The 14,271-nt window shown below is 39.4% G+C and overlaps 1 protein-coding gene across 1 annotated transcript; it reads right to left on the bottom strand.

Annotated features, from left to right (window-relative positions):
• Positions 1-6,894: 6,894 nt before the first annotated feature.
• On the bottom strand, positions 6,895-7,257 carry LOC133806909 (uncharacterized). Its single transcript, XM_062245004.1, has one exon. The coding sequence runs from the start codon at positions 7,255-7,257 to the stop codon at positions 6,895-6,897; it is 363 nt and encodes a 120-aa protein (XP_062100988.1).
• Between the last annotated feature and the right edge of the window lie 7,014 nt (positions 7,258-14,271).

Below are 14,271 nucleotides of genomic sequence, written 5' to 3'. Positions count from 1 at the left end.
AATGAAGAGTTTCTAGAACTCTTGCACTGGTTCCTTCATTGGTTTGTACTGGGGCACCGTACATTAAGCCACAAAGTCAGCGAGCACTTGACCTTTGATTGTTGTTCATGGTTTATATAGTATCTTAAACTTACTGAGTTTTATGGCCCACTTTAACAAACGTCTTGATGTCTCAAGCTTTTGCAAGACCTGCCTTAAAGGTTGACCAGTTAAGACATGTACAGTGTGGGACTAGAAATACAGCCTGAGTTGTATCAAGGACAGAATCAAACAAAACTTGAGTTTTTCAATTAGAGGATATCTGGATTCAACGCCCAGAAGCCTCTTACTCACATAATACACTGATTTCTGTGTTCGATTTGCTTCTAGAACTAACACAGTGTCGATTGCGTTCTCTCTTACGGCTAGGTATAAGTACAAACATTCCCCAACAACTGGTTTTGATAACATAGGAGGTTTCAACCAGATGAATCTTCAAATCCTGAATTTCATGTTCGCATTCTTCTGTCCATTCAAATTGTCTATTTCCCCTAAGCAAGTTGTATACGGGAAGACATTTGTCTGTGGACTTTGATATGAACTGGTTTGAGGTCGTGACCTTTCCAGATAGACTCTATACTTATTTCCATGACCTTTGGGAAGGCATTTCTAATAGCAACCTGATTTTCTCTGGGTTTGCTTCGATCCCCCATGCGTTTACTATGAACCCTAAGAACTTCCCTGATGAAACCCCGAAGGTATGTTTCTGGGGGTTCAGCTTCATGTCGTACTTTTTCAGCATGCCAAATCATTATTCTAGATCGGATACATGTTTATTTTTCAGTCTTTGACTTGACGAGAATGTCATCGACGTACACCTCCATGTTATTCTCGGTCTGGTTGACGAACATCTTATTGACCAGCCTTCGCTATGTTGCTCTAGCATTCTTTAGCCCGAATGGCATGACCTTGTAGTAGTATATGTTATGTTTGGTCATGAAGCTAGTGTGATCTTGGTCCACAGGGTTCATCGCGATCTAGTTATATCCAGAATATGCGTCCATGAAGGACATGAGCTCATGGACGGCTATGGCGCCAATTAGCTGATCTATTCTTTGTAGTGGGAAACAGTTTTCCGGATAGGCTTTGTTGAGGTTAGAGAAATTGATGCAAGTCCTCCACTTTCCATTTTGATTTGGGACCAAAATGGAGTTGGTAATCCAGGTCATACATTTAGCCTCCCCAATGAACCCGCATTTTAATAAGCAATCTACCTCTTCCTTCAGAGCTTCTCCTCACTCTTTCCTCAATAACCTACGTTTCTGCAGCTTTGCAGACACGTTTTTGTCCAGGTTTAAGGTATGCATCATTACACTTGGACTGATTCCCACCATATCCTCATGCGACCAGGAAAAGACGTCAAGGTTCTTCCTCAATTGCTCAACCTATTCCTTCTTTCTTTTGGTTCCGAGATTTGTTCCAACCATTACTACCCTCGAAGGTACTTCTAGGTCTATAATGATTTCCTCTAGATCCTCTAAAGCCTGGAACTTAGATCTGTCTTTGCCTAATCTTGGATCAATTTCTTCAGGTTAGGCAACCTTATTTCCAGCTTCCTGAGGTTCTTCCACCTCCCCGGTAATTACCCTTGCCTGAAGTTCCTCATTTTCTCTGTTTATCACCATAGCATCGTGTTCGGGTTGTGATTTTCCCTTCATGGAAATGCTATAGCATTCTCTGGCAGTGAGTTCATCTCCTCTCATGGTACAAATTCCCGAGGACAATGGAAATTTCATGGCCAAGTGGCAAACTGAAGTTATAGATTCAAACACCATTAGCGTAGCTGTCCCTAAATAGACATTGTAGGCAGCTGGTCAGTCAGTTAACACGAACTTGAGCATCGTAGCGATAGCTCATGCCTCATTGCCCAATGTTACTACGAGCTTGATTATTCCTATAGATGCCATTCCCTCTCCTGAAAATCCATAGAGGGTCATAGTGGTCGCTTTAAGATCGGCTACAGATAGCCCATCTTTTCAAGGGTGGACCTAAATAGCACATTCACGGAGCTCCCATTGTCAATCAGTGTTATGCGGACCCTCCGATTAGCAAGTTGAATTGTTATCATCAACATATCATTAGAAAGGATTTGGACATGGCTAGTGTCTTCTTCCATAAAGATGATTGGTTGTTTATCCAATCGATATAGTTTAAATAACCTTTGCTCCAGAATGAACTCTGTGCCACCATGTGTTTTCAACTCCTGCATATACCTTTTCTAGGCTCCATTGCACGTTCCTACCAGATGAGGTCCGCCTACAATGGTGACTATGTGCCTCCCTTCAATAGGGGGAGGGATGATCTGATTTCCATGAGTTGGTTAAGCTTATTCCAGATTGACTGGGTTACCTGGAGCTAGTTGAGGGTTCTGTCCTGCTGGACGGTTAGAAGATATCCTACTCCGAACGTATTGGGCTAACAGTGCAGCTCGAATGAGAGTCTCGATCACATCCTTAACTAATGGCAATCATCAGTGTTGTGGCTGATATCATTATGGTATCGGCAAAATTTAGCCGGGTCTCTCTTTGGCTTTAATGATTCATGGGCTCTGGCTTCTTCCATGGAAGAAAGGTAGAATTAGCCAGATAAATATGTTCCCGTGTATCTGTTAGGTCAGTATATGTGGTGAAGATGGAGGTATATTTCTCCCCGGGCTTATTCTTCTTAGGCCCACTCTGGTCGCCCTCACCATTCCCTTTTCGTTTATTAGTCCTCGCCTGGTTATTATGGGTAACGGGTTGAGTCGTAGCTACAGCATCTACCACCACTCCAACGGGCTAAACGAGAGTCTGGCTGGTTCTTGGGACAGCAGATTCTGCCTCTTCTAGATTTATCCATTCTTGAGCTTTTCGCTCATTTCCTTTGGATCTCCTTCTATAGATCTACTCTTACAGTGATTCCTGTTCTCATGGCCATGAGCTTGGCACTGTCATTAGCGTCCCTGCTCGGGCAGCTGTATTAGTAAATCGATTGAGGTAGGCCTTCAAGGACTCATTGGGTTGTTGCTTAATGTTGGCCAGTGAGCCCACCTCTACTTGAACCTTTTTGGCAGCTCGAAGTTGTGTCTTAAACTTTGAGGACAACTTTTTCCAGGAGGTGATCACATATTTCTTATATTTGTTGAACCATAGCTTGGTAGGGCGGGTCAACGTAGCTGGAAATAGAACACATCGTAGGTCGACGTTCACATTGTGGGCCATCATCAGTGTGTTGAAGGTCCCAACAAGATACCGAGTTGCTGCTATATGAGGGGCAAAAGGCTTGATCTTCCCATTAAAATATCAATCATCTATATTTTTCCCAAATATGAGCCTCTTTGTTTGCTCCTCCATTAGCTCCAGTTGTTTGAGGGTTTAATCCTTTATCTCTAGGTTATTTGGGAGCTGGTTACCAGCTCCCATCCTATTATGCATGTTGGGTGGGTTATTGTCCCTCCAAGCTTGAACAAGGTTAGGCGGGATGTTCCCATTGTCATGCATGATAGACGAATCTCCCCTGGTCTATGTATAGCTCAAATCATCATCGTGAGTTGATTATCCTCTTTGCACTTTTAGATGATCACACGGGTTGGACTATGGATTGGCGTGCATGCTTTGAGTTAAACTCAACTGATTTCTCCGATCGCTTTCATGCCTATGGGAATTCGTGTTACGGGTATTCCTGGTCCTACCCCTGCACTAGCTCTCTATCTAGTAACTACCATCCACAAAGCTTACTGCTCGTGGTTAAGGTTGAGGAGCTGGATTATTAGTGCGAGATCGCAGGGTATATGTGTCTTCTACAGGTATAGAATGTCTCATTTCATTCCCGCACCCTGAAGCATTCCTTTGTGAGCGTGGTGGTGTTGGATGACAAATAAGCGAGGGAGGATGCCTGATTAGTGAAGGAATACGTGTCCCATCTGGTCAGATCAGATTGACTCGCCCATTGTCTACTCTGATTTCCCAAGTTGGTGGCAACACAGAGTTATTATGTGGTACCTGAGTGGCTGGCTAAGGCGTTGGTTGATTCATAGGGATCTCTGCCCTTCTCGATGTGGTCTCAGCTCTCCCTTCTTGGCCAGGCTGATTTCTATGAGTGTGAGTCACTTATCAATTCCTAGGGTTATTAGAAGGACGGTTGTTCATAGGAGTCCATTCAATAGGCACAGAGCTTGGTGTTGATGTTCCGATGTAACGACATACATTAGGTGGATTATTTCAATGGGACCAAGATCTATGGGACCCACTTTGCCTCCTTCCGACATTCTCCTCGGTTGTAGGAGGAGGTAGTGGAGCCATGATCTCGTCTATTCGCATGCTAGTCTGGACAAGGTGTCTCCTTAGCTGGGCATTTTCCATATCAATAGCTGTCAAATACCTAGGATTAGCGTTCAGTGGGAGTGAGGTCATACTTCCAATATCGTCCTGGTCCACGTATTGTTTTCTAGGATGGCATTGTGCAGACGTACCTTCCCTAGTGGGAATGACCGTACGGTAACCTCCATGATCATCAGGCTACTCCGTTTCATTGTCGCTCATGGAATGAGTAACCACCATGATTATTGAATGGTTTAATATTGTGCAAGATTTCTAGCTTAATCTGCTCTCAATGAAAGCACCAATGTGTTGACGAGTTTTTCGTCAACAGGGGTTTTAGAAAACTGAAATAGAGAGACTAAGCTTACTGTAGACCAAATGTAAAGAAATACAAAAACACACAAAATTTATGTGGTTCAGTGGTTAAAATCCACATAGTCCACGAGTCACTATTATTGATCTATTTAGGAACCCTAGATGAAATTGTTTATGACAATTTCAGCAGAGTTTTTGCATACAGAATGTCGGTCCCTTTTACCGTCTATTCCCCTTGTATTTATTGGGAATTATGATTTACAATATTGGGTAACCGTCTAAAAATGGTGATGTAGAATATTGGGTAACTTCCAAAATTAATGGACATTTAAATATCCTAATTAAGCCTATTTCCATTTACATCAATCAATAAATGCATCTAAAGATTATGTGCATTTATTGCGCATATCAGGCATCTGAATCTGTAAGGATTCTTCCATGTCCGTCGTTGGACCACCCTGAGGTAGATGCCATTCTCAAACTGAACATGACTGGAACAGGATTGCTTGACTTAGAAATTGCTCGAGCTTGATGTAGGCGATCTGGAGTTATGGGGGTTAAAGTAGAATTATGAGTTTTATGGTAGAAAGTGTAATTATGAGAAGTTGAAACTATTAGTTTTGATGGAAATTACAACAAGGGGCTTAAGTAATTATTAAGGACAAGTTATAGGTTAGGGATAGTATGGTAAATTAGTTTTATGAGATTAATTGCCAATATAATTAATAATAGGAAAATAGCTTAGAGTTTCATATGATAGTCAGACGCTTTGGAGTTACAGTTCTCGATAGAGTTGAGCTAAGAAGTTCTTTCTTGATTTGAATTTTGAGGCTTGGAGATTCAAAGGAGAGCAGGGATTTTATGTTGGTTGACTAAATATCGTACAAGGGAAGTAATACTTTGAAGATTTAATATGAGAACATGAAAGGTAACTCTTTGAAATGTTATTGTCAAGTTATGGTAGATCTAGATTTTTGATAATGTTAGAGGAATTTAAATGTATTTGGGTTGATGAATGTGTATTAAAGGTTTATGATTGACTATATATGGGTTCCAAGGGTTAGAAACATGTTAGGATAGCTGATTTGATGATTTGGGGTCGAAGTTTTGCGATTGAGGTTGATTCCTAGGTTTAAAAATCGCATCTGCGATTTTCAGAAAAAGAGCCTAGCACCACCGCGCCAAGCCCTGGCGCGACTGCACCCAGGCACTGGCGCGATCGTGCCAGTTACCCAGATACACAAAATTTGGAGATTTTAATGCACCTTTAAATATAAATTTGTAACTTTTTTTAGGTTTATGCAGTAGAGTTTTAAGACTTTCTTAAGGATATTTAGGGGATGACTTAGCCTTAAAAAGAATATGAGTGTATCTTACTATGGATTGGTTTGGTTTGAGGTTTTAAACTTCGATGTTATGTGTCATGTTTAGGCTAGCTAAGGATACTTGAAGAGACACATTAGGGTGTGTGGATCACTGCTGGTTTTGAGGTAAAAAGAGTGGACACCTGCACACAAGGTGTACGCTTATCGTACTTTTATGGTAGAATTTGTCATATATGATATGTTTATGTTAATGAATGAATATGCTATAGTATGATTATGTTTAATAGCATACATGTAATTGTGGTTTATGTGTTTTGTATGTATATGTGATAACTGTGTCACATGCTTATGTTTTAAAATTCATGTCTACGATACGAAACTACATGCTTATGATATGTTGAAATGGCATGCTTACGTTATAATGTTCCACTGCACTTGTCACCCTTAACTTGGACAATGATATTTCATTTTACGTTATGTTTGTCTTTATTGTTATTGATTTAATTCTTGGTTAAGGTAATGGGGTTGTGTCTTACACGCCTCTTCTTGTTAGGCTTTGGCTCATGGGTACTCTATGCTCCAGATAATGGCAAAGATGTGGTTACAACTCAATAAGTTGGAGAGCTTTAGCGGAGGGCGTACATGTCAAGGATGTAACGACCATAAGGGATCGGTCTTACTCAAGATATTTATCAAGTAATTTGGAATGATGTTTTAGTTTTATAAACTTGATTAAAAGTTTGTTTTATTTTACTTTATTTACGATAACTACGAAACTCCGGAGTTTCATTCTTTTAAACATTTGGTTTGTTATTCGCAATGGATTTTCTATAAAAAAAAGAGTTGTTATTTAAAAAACGCTTCAAGAAATTGGGGCATTACATTTCAGTTCCATCTTTTCTCGGTAGTGACATAATTTATCGTGATTTCTTCATTTTCATCAGAACATGAACCTCTTCTAGGGTTGATTTCTCAATTACGTCTCCCATTTCATTTAAATTCTCCATAGGAGTATGTGTGATTTCCAAAGTGCCAACATGATTTAATAACTCCCTTCTTCTCCTTGGGTTCTTGTCTTTGGAACCGAATGGTCTACCATGTTTTAGACATGTCATAGATGTATTTGCTGATATATTAGCATGTTGTCCAGTTGGGATATTTATTCGAGCTAGTGCATTTATAGCTGGTATAAAAGACTTTGTCACTCTCTTGGTATCAATAAATGCATCCAACTGTTGATTTGCAACCATTTGTAAATGGATAATTTTATGAACTTCCATTTTACATTGATTTGTTGAAGGATCCAAATGAGATATTAATGATGCATTCCATAAGATTAATTATTTTTCTCCCCCTAATGTTTGGAAAGTTGTCGCATCAAATTGACAATCAGCAAACCTTGTTGTAAAAATATCATCAGTTAAAGGTTAAAGATGTTTGATAATGGATGATGGTTCAAACGTGTTGATGCGTTTTTTCACCAACGGTGACTAAGAAATCTAAAATAGATAATTAGGCTTTTTGGTAAATCGTAAGTAAATATCGCACAAGAATTTTTACGTGGTTCAGTGATTCAAATTCACCAAGTCCACGAGTCTATGTTATTCTCTTTAGGATCTCAGGAAAAAAAATTAGAGAATTTTGGTAGAGTTTTTGCATACAAATTTCGGTCCCTTTATCAGTCCATTCCCTCTCCATTTATAAGGGTTGAATGGACAGATTTGGATAATATTCAATATTGAGAAACTTATAAGACTGGGTAACTTTCCAAATGTAAAATAAATAACTTAAATACATTGACTGCATGATATTATACGTTTACCAAACAAGGGTTACAATATATTAATTATGCATATAAATTCTCTGAGTCTTCAGGAATTCAAGTCTATGTATTCCATGTGTAGGCAGCGAGCTGAATACTATGTGAGCTAGAGGTTTCTAGGCTAAATCGATCTGAACATTAAGATGCTCAAGCAATGTTTATTTGACCTGAAGATCTGGCTGGATGATCTCCTTGATGTCTTGTCGACCTACAGTTCACTAGAGCTACCCATTTAGGAACTTGTACCTCACTCTTGAAACTATAAATAACTTTATTAAATGCTTGTCCGCTCTACCGTGAACCAGGATACGTCAGCTCGTGTTTTCAAGTACAAAATTTGCCCCCCTAGTCTCTACTCATATATGACGCCACCCCTACTTCTGACAAACACAGCAGAGGCTTTTCCACTGCTATCGTGGGAAAAGTGTTCACCTACCCTCTCGAGTATTGGACACGTGGCTCATTTTTATAGGCGTCTGTTGGGGTTCCTGAGTACTGTGACAGTTGTCTTTTCACCTTTTTTTTGTTGTTTTTTTTTATTTAATTATGGTTATTCGATCTCAAACTACCGTGATTATAAGGCTCTGATTCATTTCCAAGTTTGGCCAATATATAGGGCCAGTGAATTTTGATCTTTACCACCTGTGCATTCTGAAAGTTTCCCCTTTTCTTTTCTTCTCTGAAGCTTGCAAGCACTATGGCGATTTTCTCTTGAGTCATCTCATTCCAGTTCTTAATCCTCTCAATCCTTCAAGCCTTTTTTGACCAGAACTATAAGTCATCTCATGGCGTCTTTCATTTACGTAATAGTTCTATCAATGGTTTAGGTTAGGCTCGTATGCTCTTGTTTTGTGAAGGAAAGTGGGTAGTATACGTTTATTTAGCCGTAGATGTTGAGAGAGTGACAAAAATATATGGATTTCAAGGCATTTTCAAGGTTTGAGGTAGAAATGAAGAACAATTTAGGAAAAAATATTGGGTTTCTGACCCCAAAATTGGTTTGCTTAGGAGTCATACTTCTTGGGCGGTTTTGCATTAAAACCCCTTCCCAAAACTAGGTTTCTGATGCACGGTTTTCGAGGTGGCAGTGCTTTCCGAGATTAAGGGCGCGCGACTTATGGGCATGCATGGATCCACGTACATGGATTTTCAATCTGCTCTAGCTCATAGGGACTTCAACTAGAGAAACATCTTCTATTAAACCTTAGGTCAAGTTCTCCAGGGACCTTCATCTGGTTACTAAACATGACAAGCTCTCTTGACATTCATGATCCTTATCCAAAATTATATCCTTAGGTCACCACTAATAGAAGAATAAGAATGTAATGGGTTGTTCTTCCTAGAGCCAGCAGGTCGCGGAGACCCCCATACCCCACTTTGGACTAGTGGTTGAGAGGGAGGTCAAGGTTTGCAGCAATAACTTCTATGAGGCCGAGAGAACAGTCTCTAGAATAATTTCCATGCCCAAATAAATAATATATTTAGGGGCCATCAAATCTAGATTGTCACAAAGTTCTACGCCTATCCTACAATGGAAGGTGAGCGGAGCTGCGCCCCCCTGGAGGACAATTTTGGGGCTTGGAGCAACAAGCACCTGAAATAGGCGCCTTCCTCCCGCTGAGCTCGTACTTCATTGACTTCCTTAATTTCGTAAAGTTAGCTCCATTCCAACTCCTCCCAGTACTTATCGCCTCTTAGGGGGGCTTAAATATTGGTTTCTTAAAATGAGTTGAGGCCCCCATTCCAGAGGACATCCTTTTCTTTTTCTGCCTCACGGCCAGCCTGAACACAAGAACGAAAGGGGATGGTTTTTACTACCTCACCCGTCTCTCCAAGACCGTCAGCATCATCGATCTCCCCAGCAATCCAAATGAATTCAAGAAAAAGTTCTTCATGTAAAAGGATTCAAGACCTGCGACTATCGATAGTTCAACTGATATCATAAGTGTCATTGCCTTGATTTCATATTGTACATTTTGTAAATGTTCATCTGCCTTACAAGATTTCTTTGAGTTAAGGACCCAACTAAGGATGTTACAATTCAAGAATGTGTCGATCTTCTAGTCCCTCATCATGACCTTATCCTTCCCAAGATGACCATAGTTATAGATAATGCCTTACATATTAGGAGCACGTTTTTTGAGTAGTACGGTATAAATATCCGACTTGGGATTCGTCTAGACCTTGGTACCTTTTTTCCCATCATTAGGCAGCCAGTGTACGATCCAATCTTAGACGAAGAGATCGAATCTAAAATGGTGCTCGATGTAGTTTTTTAGAGTCTCCCTCACCCCATGACATCCAAGAGTTAGATATTTCTCACGTAGCTAGCCCGATCCCCAATATGGAGCTAATTATTGTAGTCTCATCCTCTAACTCAGAGGGTAGGATTTTCTTCTTTATTTTTGTTATTTTATAAGTTTAATTAGAGTTTATCCAACCCTCTTTTGACCATCTTGTAGAGCGCGATATGAGTGATCTGGCTGCCGCTTTGGGAAGTTTCAGTCTTGCTGTCAAGAGGCAGAGACTTCTGAAGCTCAACAAGATACCTCCCTCCCATCCACGGGCTCAAAAGGAGACCCTGGTATCGATCTAGGATGCTCCGCCCCAGCTCCTTGAATAACTGATTCGCCACCTCCGGGGTCCTATCCAGTCCCTGACCAGCTAGCTGGTCAGGCATGTCAACCATCTTATCATTAGGGAGATGGAAAACAGTGAGGGGGAAACTCACGAGGTCGTGATGGAATTTGCCCTGGGTTGCTGCTAACTGTAAGATTCCTTATTCAATTTTTCTTCAGTCTATCCTATATTTTTCCATGATCTATCCCTTTGGCTATTTTAAATGACAACCATACTTTGCCAAGATCCGACCAGAGGATAGGACCCTCTCCACCCTCACTGATATGAGGTGATCTGCCACGCAGTTGAAATTTGTAACGCCCTAGGTAACCAAAAACGTTACACTGTGTATTAATAAAGGTGCAAAACTTGCTAATCAAGTCATTTTGTTGAAAATGTATCTCTAAACCATTATTGAACTAAGGCTAAAAGATTTTGGTCAGAAAAACAAATTTTAATTTAAATAAATGTTTGTTACACGGGATCCCAAAAATAAACAGGGTTAAAGAACAGTTTACAAAATCTTAAAGGTTATAAACTACCTTAAGCCAATCTAATGGAAAAATAGGCATTTTAAGGTTTCATGTCCCTGTATCATCCCTTAGTTGTGGCGGCCGAGTAGCCGATTATGTACATTCCAGCCCCAGAGCTCTCCAAATCAGGGTTGGTCCAGCTTACCCTTGCCTTTACTTGCACCACGTAGCACCCGTGAGCCAAGGCCCAGCAAGAAAACCATATAATAGAGCATACTCAATAATCAATAGTCAAATAATACATAAATCATCAATCAGACACTCAGCAGACCACATTTTTCACATAATCAGTGATATCAATCTGCAAACCAATAATAAATTATCCAGATAATAAATATGCATGATCATCAAATTAATAACAGTAACATATCACTCAATATCCAGGGTCACGCCCTTAGGCCGCACCCTCTGTTTATCCCACTGACTACAGCTCGCTTAGGCCGAGCTCAATGATTATATAATTAACCTCAGCTACCAATGGCCCAGCCGCGTCCTTGTGCGCCAATATTAATTCCTGCACTCTTAGGTCTTTTATCTCATGTCCACATGACATAATACCATCATATGACATTGCATATAAATATAGGGAACTCTTAGTCCTAACATAACCACAAAACTGGGTGCAGTTTTCTTACCTTTGATTCCAAGCGGAAAAGGTGAACTGACTCCGAGCACAATCCCTAGCCTCGAGCCTTGGCGACAAACCTCAATGTAACAGTTTCCTCCTCTGAATTTCTAGCTACAATTCAAGCTTGACTCCCTTCTGTTTTCCTCCAAGAATGCCCAGCCCAAGCTTAGCACAAGCCCTCAGTAATGAAGAGTGAGAGAGAGTGTGTGTGTGTGTGCGAGGGAATGAGAGAGAGAGAGAGAGAGAGAGAGAGCGAGAGAGCTGAGACCTTTTTCTTCCTTCTTTCCTTAGAGTATTCTCCACTCTTCTACCTTAATCTAACATAATAGCTGAGTATATCCTTACTCCTAGGAAAAGACCATTTTGCCCTCCCATAACATAACTAGCATAAAACTTAATCTAAGGGTATAATTGTCATTTGTCCCCAATTTCCACTAATTCCTCAAGTGTTCCTAATATTTACCACTTAAATACCATCATCCAATTAATCACCAATTATTTACCCAATGTCTAATAATCTCCAATGTATCTCCTAAATTCCCGAAAATACCTTCAAGCTCCCCCGAGGCGGGTATAAATCCCCGTCGTGACTATTTCACTGAACCGCTCACTAGGACCGTCTCGGGTCATATGCTGCAAATTTATCCACATAATAATGTGGTCTCAACAATTTATCACAAATAATCACATTTATCCCCTGAACGGGCCAAAATTACAAACATGCCCCTATAAGCTAAACATGGCCTACATGCATACTAATACTCATAATCATGCATCTCATATATCCATGTAACCATATATGCATGATTATCACATAATCATGCATTAAATCATTTAAATCACACATAAACCAATTATGCCCTCCTGGCACACTAATCAAGGCCCTTAAGTCTTATTAGTAATTTTGGGTCGTTATAGAATTGGTCAGAGACATGTGCAAGCAGATAGAGGATGCCACCTTCTGAGAGTTGGAGACGGTGTGGAGTATGAGGTCTCTTCTCATAAGCAAGTTATCGTAGCTTAAAGTTGAGAAGACTTTATTTGTTGTTTTTTGTTTTTGGTTGGGGTTATTTATCATCATTCTAAATTTACTTGACTCTAACCTTTATATATTTCCCTTCTATTGCTGTGTTTTAAACCATTAATTTTTTATACACGTTCATAGTTATAGGGAGTTCTTTTAGATCGAGGTCTTTTTAGAATTTCACGCTTGATAGCTGACCAGTTGATTTTCAGGTCATGAACCTTGTTATACCTAGGATTTTAATTGCTTAATATCATACCGTAAGTATTTAGACCTCATACCTAGTTTAGAACAGGGTTTTTTTTTTCTTTTTTCTTTGAATTTTCTTGCTTTACTTACTTAATATTCGAAATTGCTTAGAAAATTCAAGCTTTAACAAGCCGCAAAATTTCCAAATTTCCCAATTCTAAGTTACAGAATTTTTTATCAAACTTATTATCAAGGGTATATGCCCCTAAGAGATTACAATTTATGAATATTCTGAATTGCTTTTACATAGTAATAATACAAATATTAAGAAGAATTCAGTACCATATTTAAACAACACAGCCACCGTTATTTTATTGAATTAAAGGAAAATTAAAAGAAACGACCCTTATGAATAAGCCATACAACATAGTCTGAACTCGAAATAAACCCAATCATTGATAATACTTCTTCAAATCCAAAGCATTCCAAGTTCGTGTAACTGCTTCTCCATTTAATCAAGCTAATCTAAAAGTGCCTTCTCGTAGCATCTCTATGATCTAATATGCCATCTTAAGGGTCTTTAATTTGCAAGAATACTCTTCTAAGCACAAATATCTCAACTCAAGTTTTCTCTCTTTGACAAATTAATTAAAGTATCGAGTTACCTTTTGTTGGTAATGAGCGAGTTGGATCTAAGATTCTTCTCGTTGTTCCTCAATCAAGTCTAGAGATGCTTGTAGTAAGTTGTGAATCTGCTCCTAGTTAAAATTCGTTTGTCTATGTGAGACCACTAAGGTTTCGACTGTGACCATTCCTTCACTTCCAAAGGTTAGTGAGAACGGTGTGTGCCCAGTAGAGGTGCAGTGAGATGTTCTTTACGCCGAAAGCACTTGTGGGAGTTGATCAAGCCATAGAGTTTAGTGCCTCGATTAGCGTGCCAAGAAGGCATAAATGGATATATATGTGGATTTAATTGTATATATGTGGGATTATGTGAAATATATTAGTTATATTAAGATATAACTATTTATGCATGCTTATGTGTATTAAATGTAATTGTGGGCCCGTTTTTGTGAAAAAAGGCATTCTCATAATTTTGACCCGATAAGGGTATAAATTGTAATTATGTGTTATATGATTGGAACCACATTATTATGTGGATATATTTGCGATGACAGGCTTAAGTCGATCCTTTAGAGCAATTTGGCCAAAAAGTCACAACAGGGATTTATACCCGGCTCGGGGTTAGCCTATAACGCCCTACTACCTTAGAGTCGTTACTAAGTGAGATTAAAACGTGCAACCACTCGCTAATCGAGGTTTTTTTAAAGCAAAAGTGTAATTAAGCCTTAATCAAAGTAAAAGCTTTAGAAATAACTCTATACTATTGAAAATCATAAAAGTTTAACACTTGGGATCCCAAAATACTGTTTAGAAATATTTACAACATATAAATACAACCAAGTCAGCTAAACGACA

Source organism: Humulus lupulus, chromosome X (assembly GCF_963169125.1).
Source record: "Humulus lupulus chromosome X, drHumLupu1.1, whole genome shotgun sequence".
Taxonomy (NCBI): Eukaryota; Viridiplantae; Streptophyta; class Magnoliopsida; order Rosales; family Cannabaceae; genus Humulus; species Humulus lupulus.
The sequence above is the reverse complement of the archived record's forward strand: the minus strand, read 5'-3'. Positions and strand labels throughout refer to the sequence as shown.

What these genes read in the sequence shown, in the direction of transcription:
- LOC133806909 (XM_062245004.1), bottom strand. Translation starts at nt 7,257, where the DNA reads ATGGAAGTTCATAAAATTATCCATTTACAAATGGTTGCAAATCAACAG.